Below are 13,787 nucleotides of genomic sequence, written 5' to 3' on the forward strand. Positions count from 1 at the left end.
TTACAGCATCCTCAGTGTGTGTTGTACCAACAGGAAATGTACAGGACACATTCTCTTGGCTTATTCCTATAAAAAATGAAGTGAGTCCACTCATCTACTGATGGGCACTCGGGCTGCTTCCACATCTTGGCTGTCGTAAATAGCGGTGCTATGAACATAGGGGTACATATATTCTTTTGAATCAATGTTTCAGGCTTCTTCTAATATATTCCCAGAAGTAGAAACACCGGGTCATAAGGCAGTGTCACTTTTAATTTTTTTGAGGAACTCCATACCGTTTTCCACAGTGGCTGCACCAATCTGCATTCCCACCAACAGTGCACGAGAGTTCCCTTTTCACCATACCCTTGCCAACACTTGTTGTTGGCTGATTTATTTAGCTATCTACTTATTTTTTAATCCTACCCAAGTATATCTTTTTATCGATTTTTTAGAGAGAGAAGAAGTTGGAAAGAGACATAGAGATAGATAGATAGAGATAGAGATAGAGATAGAGATAGAGATAGAGATAGAGATAGAGATAGAGATAGAGATAGAGATAGAGATAGAGATAGAGATAGGAGAGAGAGAAGGAGGAGAGAGAGGGAGGGAGTGATGCAGGGAGGGAGGGGAACATAGATGTGAGAGAGAAACACTGATTGCTTCTTGCACCAACTTGGGATTGAACCCGAAAGCTAGGCATGTGCTCTGACCAGGAATCAAGCCTGCAATCTTTTTGGTGTATGGGTCAAGGCTCTAACCAACTGAGCCATCTGGCCAGGATTGTTGATTTATTGATCATAGCCATTCTGACAGGTGTGAGATATCTCATTGTGGTTTTAATTTGCATTTCTCTGATGATTAGTGATGTTGAACATCTTTCCATATGTTTCTTGGCCATTGGCATGGTCTCTTTTAAGAAGTGTCTATTCAGGTCCATTGTCCATTTCTTAATTGAATGGTTTTGGGGCTTTTGGTGTTGACTTGTTTGAGTCCTTTATAAATTTTGAATAACAACCCCTTATCACATGTATCATGGGCAAATATGTTCTCCCATCCAGTGGATTGTCTTTTCATTTTGTTGATGGTTTCCTTTGTTGTACAGAAGCTTTTTAGTTTGACTTAGTCCCATTCATTTATTTTTCTTTGTTTCCCTTGCCTGAGGAGATATATCTGAGAAAATATTGCTGTGAGAAATGCCTGAGGTTTTACATTTAAACAATGAAATACTACTCAGCCATCAAAAGAAGGAATCTTACCTTTTGTGACAGCATGGACAGACCTAGAGGGTATTATGCTAAGTGAAACAAGCTAGTCAGAGAAAGACAAATCCCATATGATTTCACTTATATGTGGCAACTAATGAACAAAATACACAAACAAACACAATAGAAACAGACTCATAGATACAGAGCAAGCTGACAGCTGTTAGAGGGGAGGGGTATTGCCGCTGGGTAAAATAGATAAAGGGATTAAGCAAAAACACACCTCCTAGACACAGATGACAGTATAGTGATTATCAGAGGGGAAGGGGGCAGGTAGAAGTGGGGGGATAAATGGTGTCAGAAGGAGACTTCACTTTGGTTGATGAACACACAGTACAATATACAGATGATGTATTGTAGACTTGTACACTTGAAACGTATATAATTTTATTAACCAATGTCACCCCAGTAAATTTAATTTAAAAATTAGAAATGAGCCTGAGTGGTGTGGCTCAGTGGTTGAGGATCCACCCATGACACTGGAGATCACAGTTTGATTCCCAGTCAGGGCACATGCTGGGGTTGTGGGCTCAACCCCCAGTAAAGGGCATGCAGGAGGCAGCCAATTGATGATCCTCTCATCACTGATGTTTCTATGACTCTCTCCCTCTCCCTTCCTCTCTCTGAAAGCAATTTAAATATATATATATATTTAAAAAACATTAGAAAATAGTGTTTCCAAAAAGGCCTTCAGAAGGTCATGAAACACTTTCCCCTGCTCCCCCAAAGCAGACCTGCCATGCTGATCCACTTGCCTTTGGTGTCTAAAGTCTTTATGACCCATCATCTTGCTCTCTGTTGAGACTGAAGGCAGAAGCAAGTCAAGGGACCCCTTTCCACAGCCCATGCCAGTTCAGCCACTGCCCACTGTGACCACCAGGTGGAGACTGCTGTCCTCTCCATGGTCCCCATCTCACCTATGTGAGAGCACATTCTAGCAACCCATCCTAAGCATGTCTTCCAAGAGCTTTCTTTTTCCATGCAACCTGTGGTTTGAGTCACATAAATTACACACATTCTCTTTCAAAACCCTTCTCTGTAAGGTCGGCGTTAATTGGACCAGCACTCTAGGGAAATATTGCATTGGGAGAAATGTGACGTTTACCTAGGAACCATTTTACAAGCCAATTTGGTATTTGCCCAGAGAATAGATAACTCAGTCCAGGGCCAGCCCTGAAGGTCCAAATGGAACTCAGATGCCATCCAACTCCTTGCACACACTTGAGAAGGAAGCTAGGAACCGATTTCCTCCAGTTTCCAAAGCTTGAGAGCTAAGGACATTATGCAAATAAGGACAAGCAGGGAGAAAACACTTTCTAATGAATCCTATTACAATTTTATAAAACCTCCATCAGAGGGGAAGAATCTGTTGCTACATATCATAATATAAAGCCCAAAGGTAAAGGTTTGTTTATTCAAGGAGAGAACCCAACAAAAAGGATTCATAGGCAGTGTTTTTAGACCACGTATTTAAAAGCTGTTAGGCTTACATCACAGTGGAGAAAATATTTCAAGCAGTGTGCTCTCACAAAATTAAATACTATTGCAGTTTTTGCAGGTCACACACCAGGTGCAGATCCTGGAGAAGTTTCCAGTCCTCCCAATTCCCTGTTCAGTCCTTCTTTCCACAGTGCTGTCCTCCTGACGTAGATGAAGTCCCTGACCCTGTGTGTCCCTCCCTGTCCCCAGAGCCCAAGGTGGTGTTTGCCAAGGAGCAGCAGGCACGCAGTGAGGTGCAGGCCGTGGCAGGGGCCAGTGCCACGCTGAGCTGCGAGGTGGCCCAGGCCCAGACGCAGGTGACGTGGTACAAGGATGGCAAGAAGCTGAGTGGGAGCTCGAAAGTGCGTGTGGAGGCCACGGGCTGCACCCGGCGCCTGGTGCTGCAGCAGGCGGGCAAGGCGGATGGCGGGGAGTACAGCTGCGAGGCCGGGGGCCAGAAGGTCACCTTCAGCCTGGATGTCACAGGTCAGTTCTTTGGTGACACTAACTGAGCCTTGTGTGTAGGGAGTGATTACAGCAGAACACACCCTGGTGGTCTTTCCACTGGACCTCATCTCCTTTAGCCTCCTGTCCTCCACCTCCCATTTCATACCCGAGGTTGGGCCAGAGGAGGCTGGATGGGCAGTGTGAGCAGCAGGGAGAGGTGCTCCTGTGCCCCCCGAGTGGTGCTCAGGTTGTGTTCAGTCCACGTCCCCAGCACCTGCCCAGGGCTTTCTGGGTGCTCCTTGGCGTCTGGGAGTGTGGCTCTGCCTTTCACTTGCAGTCTGAGGTTGAACAGACATCTCTTACCTGTTAGGTGAAGTTCCTCCTCTCCACGTCCTGGGGGCTCCCAGATGCCCACACCCAGCCACAAGTGCGATTCACTCTAGGGAGACATCTCTGAATTTCCTTAAACCAGAATAAGGGGAAGCTCCTGCCACCCAACCCTACTTGGATCTGTCTGGAGACTGAACAGTGGCTTAGCACACTGTAGTTATTTAGGACACTTTGTCTTGCATGTGGATATAGAAGGTACTGTATGCTCACTTGTTGTAAAATCTCGATCCATGTATTCTTGCAAGGTCTGTGCAAACAGTAAGCCAAGACCAGAGGATTGGCAGGTGTGTGTCAGGGACCTGCAGCTCTGAGGTCTGGAATTCTCTCTCTAAAGTACACGTTGGTTTTCTTGTGTCCCCTGTGACAGCATCTCCTTGGGGTCTGATGCATAGGTTTCACCATGGAGAGGAAGAAGGGGCTTCTCCCACATGCACGCTTTGTTGCAGACCAGTTATTGTCCTGATGGCCCCTGACTGTTAAATCAGTATTTATTTTGTAGCATTTCCTGATGACTCTTGCGTATTTGTGCGTCTCTGGTGCATTCACAGAGGTAGGTGTCTGTGAACTAACTATATTTCCACTTTGTTAAGAGCGGTTAACGTCAGATGGACTTCTAGGTGCCTCTACAGAGCAGTTGGGTATTATATCTATATACAGTAGTTTGTGAGTGTGTATAGATACCCAAAAGTCCACTGTACATGTTTTAGTTTATGAGAATTTGATCAATTATTATTATTATTATGTTTAAAAATTTTTTTTAAAATATATATCTTTATTGATTTCAGAGAGAGGAAAGGAGAGGGAGAGAGAGAGACAGAAACATCAATGGTGAGAGAGTCATTGATCGAGTCCGCAACCCGGGCATGTGCCCTGACCGGGAATCAAACCCTGATCGCCTGGATCCCAGGTCGATGCTCAACCGCTGAGCCACGCCCGGCAGGGCTTGACCAATTATTTTATAGTAGTAAATATGAAAAGGTCTGACACACTGACCAAATTCATAAAAAAATACATGAAAAGTGAAATAACATTGTGACAACTGAAAGAGTTCTGTAGGCTTTTTAATAAGTTGAACCATAAAATAAATCTTCTCGTAGATAAAGATGGAACCCTAGTGTCTCCACTGGAAAGTTATTTGAAATATTCTATAAAGAAAGTATTGCATGTTTATGAAGATTCTTGGAGAGATAGAAAAGGAGATACAGTCTCTGGCTTATCTCATGGCAGTAGCCTCACATCTATCACCAACATCTGATAGGGAGAGTTAAAATTACAGGCGAATCTCTCGTGGATGTCAAGGCCCAAATCTGAAGCTAAATTTTTTCAAAATCAATTCAGCAGTGTATTCAGAGGATGACACAGTATAATGAAAGTCACAGTCCAGGGCACCAGGTTGTCTGAACACTAGAAACATGAGCAAATATAATGAATGATACAAGCATATGAAAGAAAAACATGACATGATCACCTCATAAATGCAGAGTCAAGTCTGTATAAAATTTAACGTCACAAATCTAGAAGAAATATTTGCTAGAAGAAATATTTGGTAAAGTTAGCATCTGTTCATGCTGTAAAACTCATCTCCACTTTTAAATAAAATGGTTCTTCCTTAATTTGATCAATGATACTGAAGGAAAACCAGGTAATCACACAAAGTGAAACTTGAAAGGTTAGCCTGTGTGGTAAGGAACCAGGCAAGGAAGCTGACAGTCACCACTTTTATCAGCAGGAAATAAAGTAAAAGATATAAAAGTGTGAAAAACTTAAGTGGAACTGACAGATGATGTAATTTACCCAAGAGGTAAATGATTAGACTTGGTAAGAGTGATGAGAAATATTACAAAAGCCACATGAGCGGTGACACTACAGAAGAGCAAACAGTCATGACCCAAAACATAGGAAAGGTCCTTCACTTTGTGAGTCATCAAAACCAGGGAAGAGACAGACACAGAAGCTTCAGCTCACTCCCCTAGGTGGGCAGCAGGTGACACAAGGAGGGCAGGGGGAGGTGGAGCCTGTAACTGTCCTGGGCTGGGTGAGAAGGCTCCCTGGGCAATGCAGGAAAGATTTGGCCATCTGTGAGGGTGGTATGGACTCGTGCTGGCCTGAAGTCACTCTGCTAGAGGGTGTGTGCTCTGGAGAAGTCCTTCACAGTGTGCCCACCTTGGACAGCCACGTGGGCAGTGGTCAATGTGCAGATGAATGTGTTCCTTGTGCTGAGAAGGCACTGGGGCTTCTATAGGCCACCGAGTGGGTGCAGAGCCTGGAGAAGTTTCCAGTCCTCCCAATTCCCTGTTGAGTCCTTTCCACAGTGCTGTCCTCCTGACGTAGATGAAGTCTCTGACCCTGTGTGTTCCTCCCTGTCCCCAGAGCCCAAGGTGGTGTTTGCCAAGGAGCAACAGGCACGCAGTGAGGTGCAGGCCGTGGCAGGGGCCAGTGCCACGCTGAGCTGCGAGGTGGCCCAGGCCCAGACGCAGGTGACGTGGTACAAGGACGGCAAGAAGCTGAGTGGGAGCTCGAAAGTGCGTGTGGAGGCCACGGGCTGCACCCGGCGCCTGGTGCTGCAGCAGGCGGGCAAAGAGGATGGCGGGGAGTACAGCTGCGAGGCCGGGGGCCAGAAGGTCACCTTCAGCCTGGATGTCACAGGTCAGTTCTTTGGTGACACTAACTGAGCCTTGTGTGTAGGGAGTGATTACAGCAGAACACACCCTGGTGATCTTTCCACTGGACCTCATCTCCTTTAGCCTCCTGTCCTCCACCTCCCATTTCATACCCGAGGTTGGGCCATAGGAAGCTGGATGGGCAGTGTGAGCAGAAGGGAGAGGTGCTCCTGTGCCCCCCGAGTGGTGCTCAGGTTGTGTTCAGTCCACATTCCCAGCACCTGCCCAGGGCGTTCTGGGTGCTCCTTGGCGTCTGGGAGTGTGGCTCTGCCTTTCACTTGCAGTCTGAGGTAGAACAGACATCTCTTACCTGTTTAGGTGAAGTTCCTCCTCTCCACGTCCTGGGGGCTCCCAGATGCCCACACCCAGCCACAAGTGCAATTCGCTCTAGGGACACATGTTTGAATTTCCTTAAACCAGGATAGGATCCTGCCACCCAACCCTCCTTGGCTCTATCTGGAGACTGAACAGTGGCTTAGCACACTGTAGTTATTTAGGACACTTTGTCTTGCATGTGGATGTAGAAAGTACTGTATGCTCACTTGTTGCAAAATCTCAATCCATGTATTCTTGCAAGGTCTGTGCAAACAGTAAGCCAAGACCAGAGGATTGGCAGGTGTGTGTCAGGGACCTGCAGCTCTGAGGTCTGGAATTCTCTCTCTAAAGTACACGTTGGTTTTCTTGTGTCCCCTGTGACAGCATCTCCTTGGGGTCTGATGCATAGGTTTCACCATGGAGAGGAAGAAGGGACTTCTCCCACATGCACGCTTTGTTGCAGACCAGTTATTGTCCTGATGGCCCGACTGTTAAATCAGTATTTATTTTGTAGCATTTCCTGATGACTCTTGTGTATTTGTCCGTCTCTGGTGCATTCACAGAGGTGTCTGTGAACTAACGATATTTCCATTTTGTTAAGAGTGGTTAACCTAAGATCGACTTCTAGGTGCCTCTACAGAGCAGCTGAATACTATATCTATCTGTATACAGTACTTTGTGGGTGTTTCTAGATACCCAAATATCCACTGTACATGTTTTAAATGTTACTTTAGAAGACTAGAACAAATTATTTTTCAGTAGTATGAAAATCTTTTATAAATTTCTTAGAAAAGTACATGAAAAGTGGCATAAGATTTTGAAACTCATATAGTCTTCTAGCCTTTTAATGAAATGGAACCAGAAAAAACCAACAGACCTGTCATAGATAAAGATGAAACCCCAGTGGTGCCACGTGAAAATTATATGAAACATTCTATAAAGAAAATATTGCATGTTCATGGAGATTCTTTGAAGGATAGAAAAGCAGATATCGTCTCTGGCTTATCTCATGGCACTATCATAACATCTATCGCCAACATCTGATTGAGAGAGTTGAAATTACAGGGCAATCTCTTGTGGATCTCAAGGCTGTGTGTCTGTGGTGAGGTGACAACTCCTGGGCTCGGTGGGTGGGGAGCAGGTCCAGCTCCATCTGGCACTTGCAAGGCGGAGCTGCCAGGCTCTTCATTGCTTACGCGAATGGTGGGGGTGGGCAGATGCTTGGAATTGGGAGAAGAAATTCCCCAGGAAACTCACCTTGAGATGGATGAACGACGCCAAAGCAGAAGGAATTCGAAGTCCTTGCTCTCAAAGGAGGCTGAGGACCCAAAAGGTGCTGGAAGCACCCTCATCAGGATAGATTTGGATCTCAGTGAATATGCGGTCCTGGCTCTTCCTAGAAGCCACTGGGGCCTCTTGGTGCATTGTCTGAGTCCTGCTGGACCCTATCCTGACCCCTAGGAGGGAGGTCTCTGCTCGGCCCCTATGCTTCCCTCTGTCCTGAGGCACCAGTCAGGCCCCCCTGTGCCTGGGAAGGTTGTGGTGCAGTGCCTGAGCACAAAAGATCTCATGGGGACCCGTGGTTTTCTGGTGACTCAGCCTCTGTTGTGACTCCAGGGCTCACCTCTGTGGGGCCACTGACTGTGTTTCCCTCCATGTCCCCAGAGCCTAAGGTTGTATTTGCCAAGGAGCAGCCAGCACGCAGTGAGGTGCAGGCTGTGGAGGGGGCCAGCACCACACTGAGCTGCGAGATGGCCCAGGCCCAGACTCAGGTGACGTGGTACAAGGACGGCAAGAAGCTGAGTGGGAGCTCGAAAGTGCGCATGGAGGCCAAGGGCTGCACACAGCAGCTGGTGCTGCAGCAGGCGGGCAAGGCGGACAGTGGGGAGTACAGCTGCGAGGCCGGGGGCCAGAAGGTCACCTTCCATGTGGATGTCACAGGTCAGTTGTGTGGGGGTGCTAACTGGGCCTGTTTGCAGGAGATGATGCCATTGACCAACAGACCCAATGGACCTCTGTGCTCTTTTCATTAGACTTCATACCTCCAGGTCTCCCATCCTGCCACTTCCCATTTTCACGCCCATGGCTGAGCCCATGGTGTCTGGATGGGGAGAGTGAGTGGTGCCCGCTGAGCGGTGTTTCCATGTAGTAATGCTTTGTCACATGTTCCCGGCAGATGCCCAGAATCGTCCTGCTGTGGCCGGGTATTCAGGACTCTGGCTGTGCCTGTGCTTGGGGTTTGGGGTTGTGTCTTACCTATAGCATGTGAACATCTTTCTGTTGACTTTCCCGCATTCCTTCACCCAGCAGCACATGAGGTTTCTTGCTAGCGAGAGCTGTTTGAAATGACCAAACCAAAGTTAGGCATAATTTTGGCCACTGGATCATACCTGGGTTATTTCAAAACTAACACTTGGTGTGTCATAGCTTTAGGTCTTCAGGGACACTGCTCTTTTTACTCCATGTGCCAAGTTATAGATCCATGTTTTGTTGCAGTGTGTTTCCCATTGTCTGCCGTTAGAGCAGCCTATGTCCATATTGTCCTTGCAGTTTGATTTGTAATCAGAAGTGAAGAGAGTGAGTTTCTGATAGTACATCAGCACAGACTGTCAATTTTGAGTTCCTCTAGTAGCACCACCACTGTCTCTTAAAGCAGTATTTATTTTAGAGAATTTCTCCTAGTGGTTTGTGTTTCTATTCTACTCTGATTTATAGAGAAGTCTCCAAACTAAATTTATTTTCCTTATTAAGAGAGTGTTACTGTCAGGCAACAGTTGCTGCCAACCTACACTGAGCTCTACCTGCCAACACATAACTGTTTGGCATTATGTCATGATATAATGGTTAGTGGGAGTTTATAGATACCCCAAAACTCACCGTGATCTTTGTCAAACATTATTTCTTTTTAGTTAAAAAATATATATCCTTCAGAGAGGGGAAAGGAGAGAGATAGATAGAAATATCAATGATGAGAGGGTCATTGATTGGCTGCCTCCCGCATGATCACCGGGATCAAGCTGGCAACCAGGACATGTGTCCTGACCCGGAATCAAACTGTGACCTCCTAGTTCATGGGTCAATGCCGAACTGCTGTACCATGACAGCCAGGCTGTCAAACATTATTTTAAGAGATAATGACAAATTGTTTTATGTTTTTAACAATTTTGTGAGTTCTTACAAACCTATGTTAAGTGATGCACACAAAGAACACCTCTAATAGTCTATATACTTTGTTCAATAATAGATCCATAATAAATAATCTTTTCAGGGAGAACAACCTAAGCCTAGTGACTCTACTAGTAAATTATATGAAATGTTCTAGAAAGAAATTATTTCATGTTTCTGGATATATTTCTAGAGATAGGAGGAAATAGTCTCCAGATGGTTTTCTGTAGATAATATACTATGGATATAAAAAAATGACAAGGAATGAAACAGGAGTGAAAATTACAGGCCAACCTACTATAGACAAATATTAGCAGACGGAATTCAGTGGTATATCAAAAAGATATACACTGTGATGGAGGTTATAATCTCAGAAGGCAAATCTGGTTTATCTTTAGAAACATAAGCAGATCAAAATGAAGCATTACATTAGCAAATCGAATTAAAAAGTGATGTGATTATATCAATAAATGCAGAATAAAAACTTGATAAAGTTTAATGTTCTAAATGCAAAAATAGTGTGTGATAAAGTTTAGCATCAGTTCATGGCATAAAATTCTTAGGAATCCATAGGAAGAAGTGTCCTTCTCTAATTTGATAAACGCTACTTCAGAAGACACCAGGTAACTGTTCACGAGAACCTTGAAGACTCTGCGTTTGAGACAGAGCACAAAATATAAGGCTACTGTTATCACTTCTACCCACCGTTTTAGAGCAGAGGAAGCAGGAAAACAAAATCAGAGTTATAAACCTTGGAAAAATAAGTGGAATTCACCACAGAAAAAGGTGAAAGCAGTTCATGAACCATGAAACACTCAACCCAGTAGGCATTATGACAACTGTCATCTCCTGGTGTTTACTCAGAGTCTGAGCTGGGACTGGAGAGACGGCTGAGGAGGGTGAAGGAGTTGCCAGCACTGACCTGTGCCGCCCTGCGCTCTCTGCCTCTGGGAGGGCTGTGGCCAGTGATTCCTCCCTTTCCAGCCTCAATGACAAATATCCTGGCACTTTTCAACTTTTGCCTTCAGCCCAAATGCCATGTAGCACCCACCCCTCTGACTCCTGCTTACCTTGGAGGGATTTCTATGGGAAAAGAAAGAAGGAAAGAAATGCCACCAGCCCTTACAGCATCCTCAGTGTGTGTTGTACCAACAGGAAATGTACAGGACACATTCTCTTGGCTTATTCCTATAAAAAATGAAGTGAGTCCACTCATCTACTGATGGGCACTCGGGCTGCTTCCACATCTTGGCTGTCGTAAATAGCGGTGCTATGAACATAGGGGTACATATATTCTTTTGAATCAATGTTTCAGGCTTCTTCTAATATATTCCCAGAAGTAGAAACACCGGGTCATAAGGCAGTGTCACTTTTAATTTTTTTGAGGAACTCCATACCGTTTTCCACAGTGGCTGCACCAATCTGCATTCCCACCAACAGTGCACGAGAGTTCCCTTTTCACCATACCCTTGCCAACACTTGTTGTTGGCTGATTTATTTAGCTATCTACTTATTTTTTAATCCTACCCAAGTATATCTTTTTATCGATTTTTTAGAGAGAGAAGAAGTTGGAAAGAGACATAGAGATAGATAGATAGAGATAGAGATAGAGATAGAGATAGAGATAGAGATAGAGATAGAGATAGAGATAGAGATAGAGATAGAGATAGAGATAGAGATAGAGATAGAGATAGGAGAGAGAGAAGGAGGAGAGAGAGGGAGGGAGTGATGCAGGGAGGGAGGGGAACATAGATGTGAGAGAGAAACACTGATTGCTTCTTGCACCAACTTGGGATTGAACCCGAAAGCTAGGCATGTGCTCTGACCAGGAATCAAGCCTGCAATCTTTTTGGTGTATGGGTCAAGGCTCTAACCAACTGAGCCATCTGGCCAGGATTGTTGATTTATTGATCATAGCCATTCTGACAGGTGTGAGATATCTCATTGTGGTTTTAATTTGCATTTCTCTGATGATTAGTGACGTTGAACATCTTTCCATATGTTTCTTGGCCATTGGCATGGTCTCTTTTAAGAAGTGTCTATTCAGGTCCATTGTCCATTTCTTAATTGAATGGTTTTGGGGCTTTTGGTGTTGACTTGTTTGAATCTTTTATAAATTTTGAGTAACAACCCCTTATCACATGTATCATGGGCAAATATGTTCTCCCATCCAGTGGATTGTCTTTTCATTTTGTTGATGGTTTCCTTTGTTGTACAGAAGCTTTTTAGTTTGACTTAGTCCCATTTATTTATTTTTCTTTGTTTCCCTTGCCTGAGGAGATATATCTGAGAAAATATTGCTGTGAGAAATGCCTGAGGTTTTACATTTAAACAATGAAATACTACTCAGCCATGAAAAAGAAGGAATCTTACCTTTTGTGACAGCATGGACAGACCTAGAGGGTATTATGCTAAGTGAAACAAGCTAGTCAGAGAAAGACAAATCCCATATGATTTCACTTATATGTGGCAACTAATGAACAAAATACACAAACAAACACAATAGAAACAGACTCATAGATACAGAGCAAGCTGACAGCTGTTAGAGGGGAGGGGTATTGCCGCTGGGTAAAATAGATAAAGGGATTAAGCAAAAACACACCTCCTAGACACAGATGACAGTATAGTGATTATCAGAGGGGAAGGGGGCAGGTAGAAGTGGGGGGATAAATGGTGTCAGAAGGAGACTTCACTTTGGTTGGTGAACACACAGTACAATATACAGATGATGTATTGTAGACTTGTACACTTGAAATGTATATAATTTTATTAACCAATGTCACCCCAGTAAATTTAATTTAAAAATTAGAAATGAGCCTGAGTGGTGTGGCTCAGTGGTTGAGGATCCACCCATGACACTGGAGATCACAGTTTGATTCCCAGTCAGGGCACATGCTGGGGTTGTGGGCTCAACCCCCAGTAAAGGGCATGCAGGAGGCAGCCAATTGATGATCCTCTCATCACTGATGTTTCTATCTCTCTCCTTCTCCCTTCCTCTCTCTTAAAGCAATTTAAATATACATATATACATATATATATATACACACACACACACACATATATAATATATAATAAATAAATAAATAAATATATATATATATATATATATATATATATATATATATATATATATATAATATTTAAAAAACATTAGAAAAGAGTGTTTCCAAAAAGGCCTTCAGAAGGTCATGAAACACTTTCCCCTGCTCCCCCAAAGCAGACCTGCCATGCTGATCCACTTGCCTTTGGTGTCTAAAGTCTTTATGACCCATCATCTTGCTCTCTGTTGAGACTGAAGGCAGAAGCAAGTCAAGGGACCCCTTTCCACAGCCCATGCTGGTTCAGCCACTGCCCACTGTGACCACCAGGTGGAGACTGCTGTCCTCTCCATGGTCCCCATCTCACCTATGTGAGAGCACATTCTGGCAACCCATCCTAAGCATGTCTTCCAAGAGCTTTCTTTTTCCATGCAACCTGTGGTTTGAGTCACGTAAATTACACACATTCTCTTTCAAAACCCTTCTATGTAAGGTCGGCGTTAATTGGACAAGCACTCTAGGGAAATATTGCATTGGGAGAAATGTGACGTTTACCTAGGAACCATTTTACAAGCCATTTTTGTATTTGCCTGGAGAATAGGTAACTCAGTCCAGGGCCAGCCCTGAAGGTCCAAATGGAACTCAGATGCCATCCAAATCCTTGCACACACTTGAGAAGGAAGCTAGGAACCGATTTCCTCCAGTTTCCAAAGCTTGAGAGCTAAGGACATTATGCAAATAAGGACAAGCAGGGAGAAAACACTTTCTAATGAATCCTATTACAATTTTATAAAACCTCCATCAGAGGGGAAGAATCTGTTGCTACATATCATAATATAAAGCCCAAAGGTAAAGGTTTGTTTATTCAAGGAGAGAACCCAACAAAAAGGGTTCATAGGCAGTGTTTTTAGACCACATATTTAAAAGCTGATAGGATTACATCACAGTGGGGAAAATGTTTCAAGCACTGTGCTCTCACAGAATTAAATACTATTGCAGTTTTTGCAGGTCACACAGCAGATGAAGATCCTGGAGATGTTTCCAGTCCT

At 44.3% G+C, this 13,787-nt stretch overlaps 1 protein-coding gene across 1 annotated transcript in view; it reads left to right on the top strand.

Moving 5' to 3' along the window:
* The window catches only part of OBSCN (obscurin, cytoskeletal calmodulin and titin-interacting RhoGEF), a 145,448-nt gene that overhangs the window by 39,034 nt on the left and 92,627 nt on the right, over positions 1 to 13,787 (top strand). Inside the window, 3 exon segments of the mRNA XM_087816905.1 lie at positions 2,934 to 3,209; positions 5,931 to 6,206; positions 8,201 to 8,476. Coding sequence (XP_087673031.1) covers positions 2,934 to 3,209; positions 5,931 to 6,206; positions 8,201 to 8,476 — 828 coding nt within the window.

This window comes from Miniopterus natalensis, chromosome 4 (assembly GCF_054644295.1).
Source record: "Miniopterus natalensis isolate mMinNat1 chromosome 4, mMinNat1.hap1, whole genome shotgun sequence".
Taxonomy (NCBI): domain Eukaryota; kingdom Metazoa; phylum Chordata; class Mammalia; order Chiroptera; family Miniopteridae; genus Miniopterus; species Miniopterus natalensis.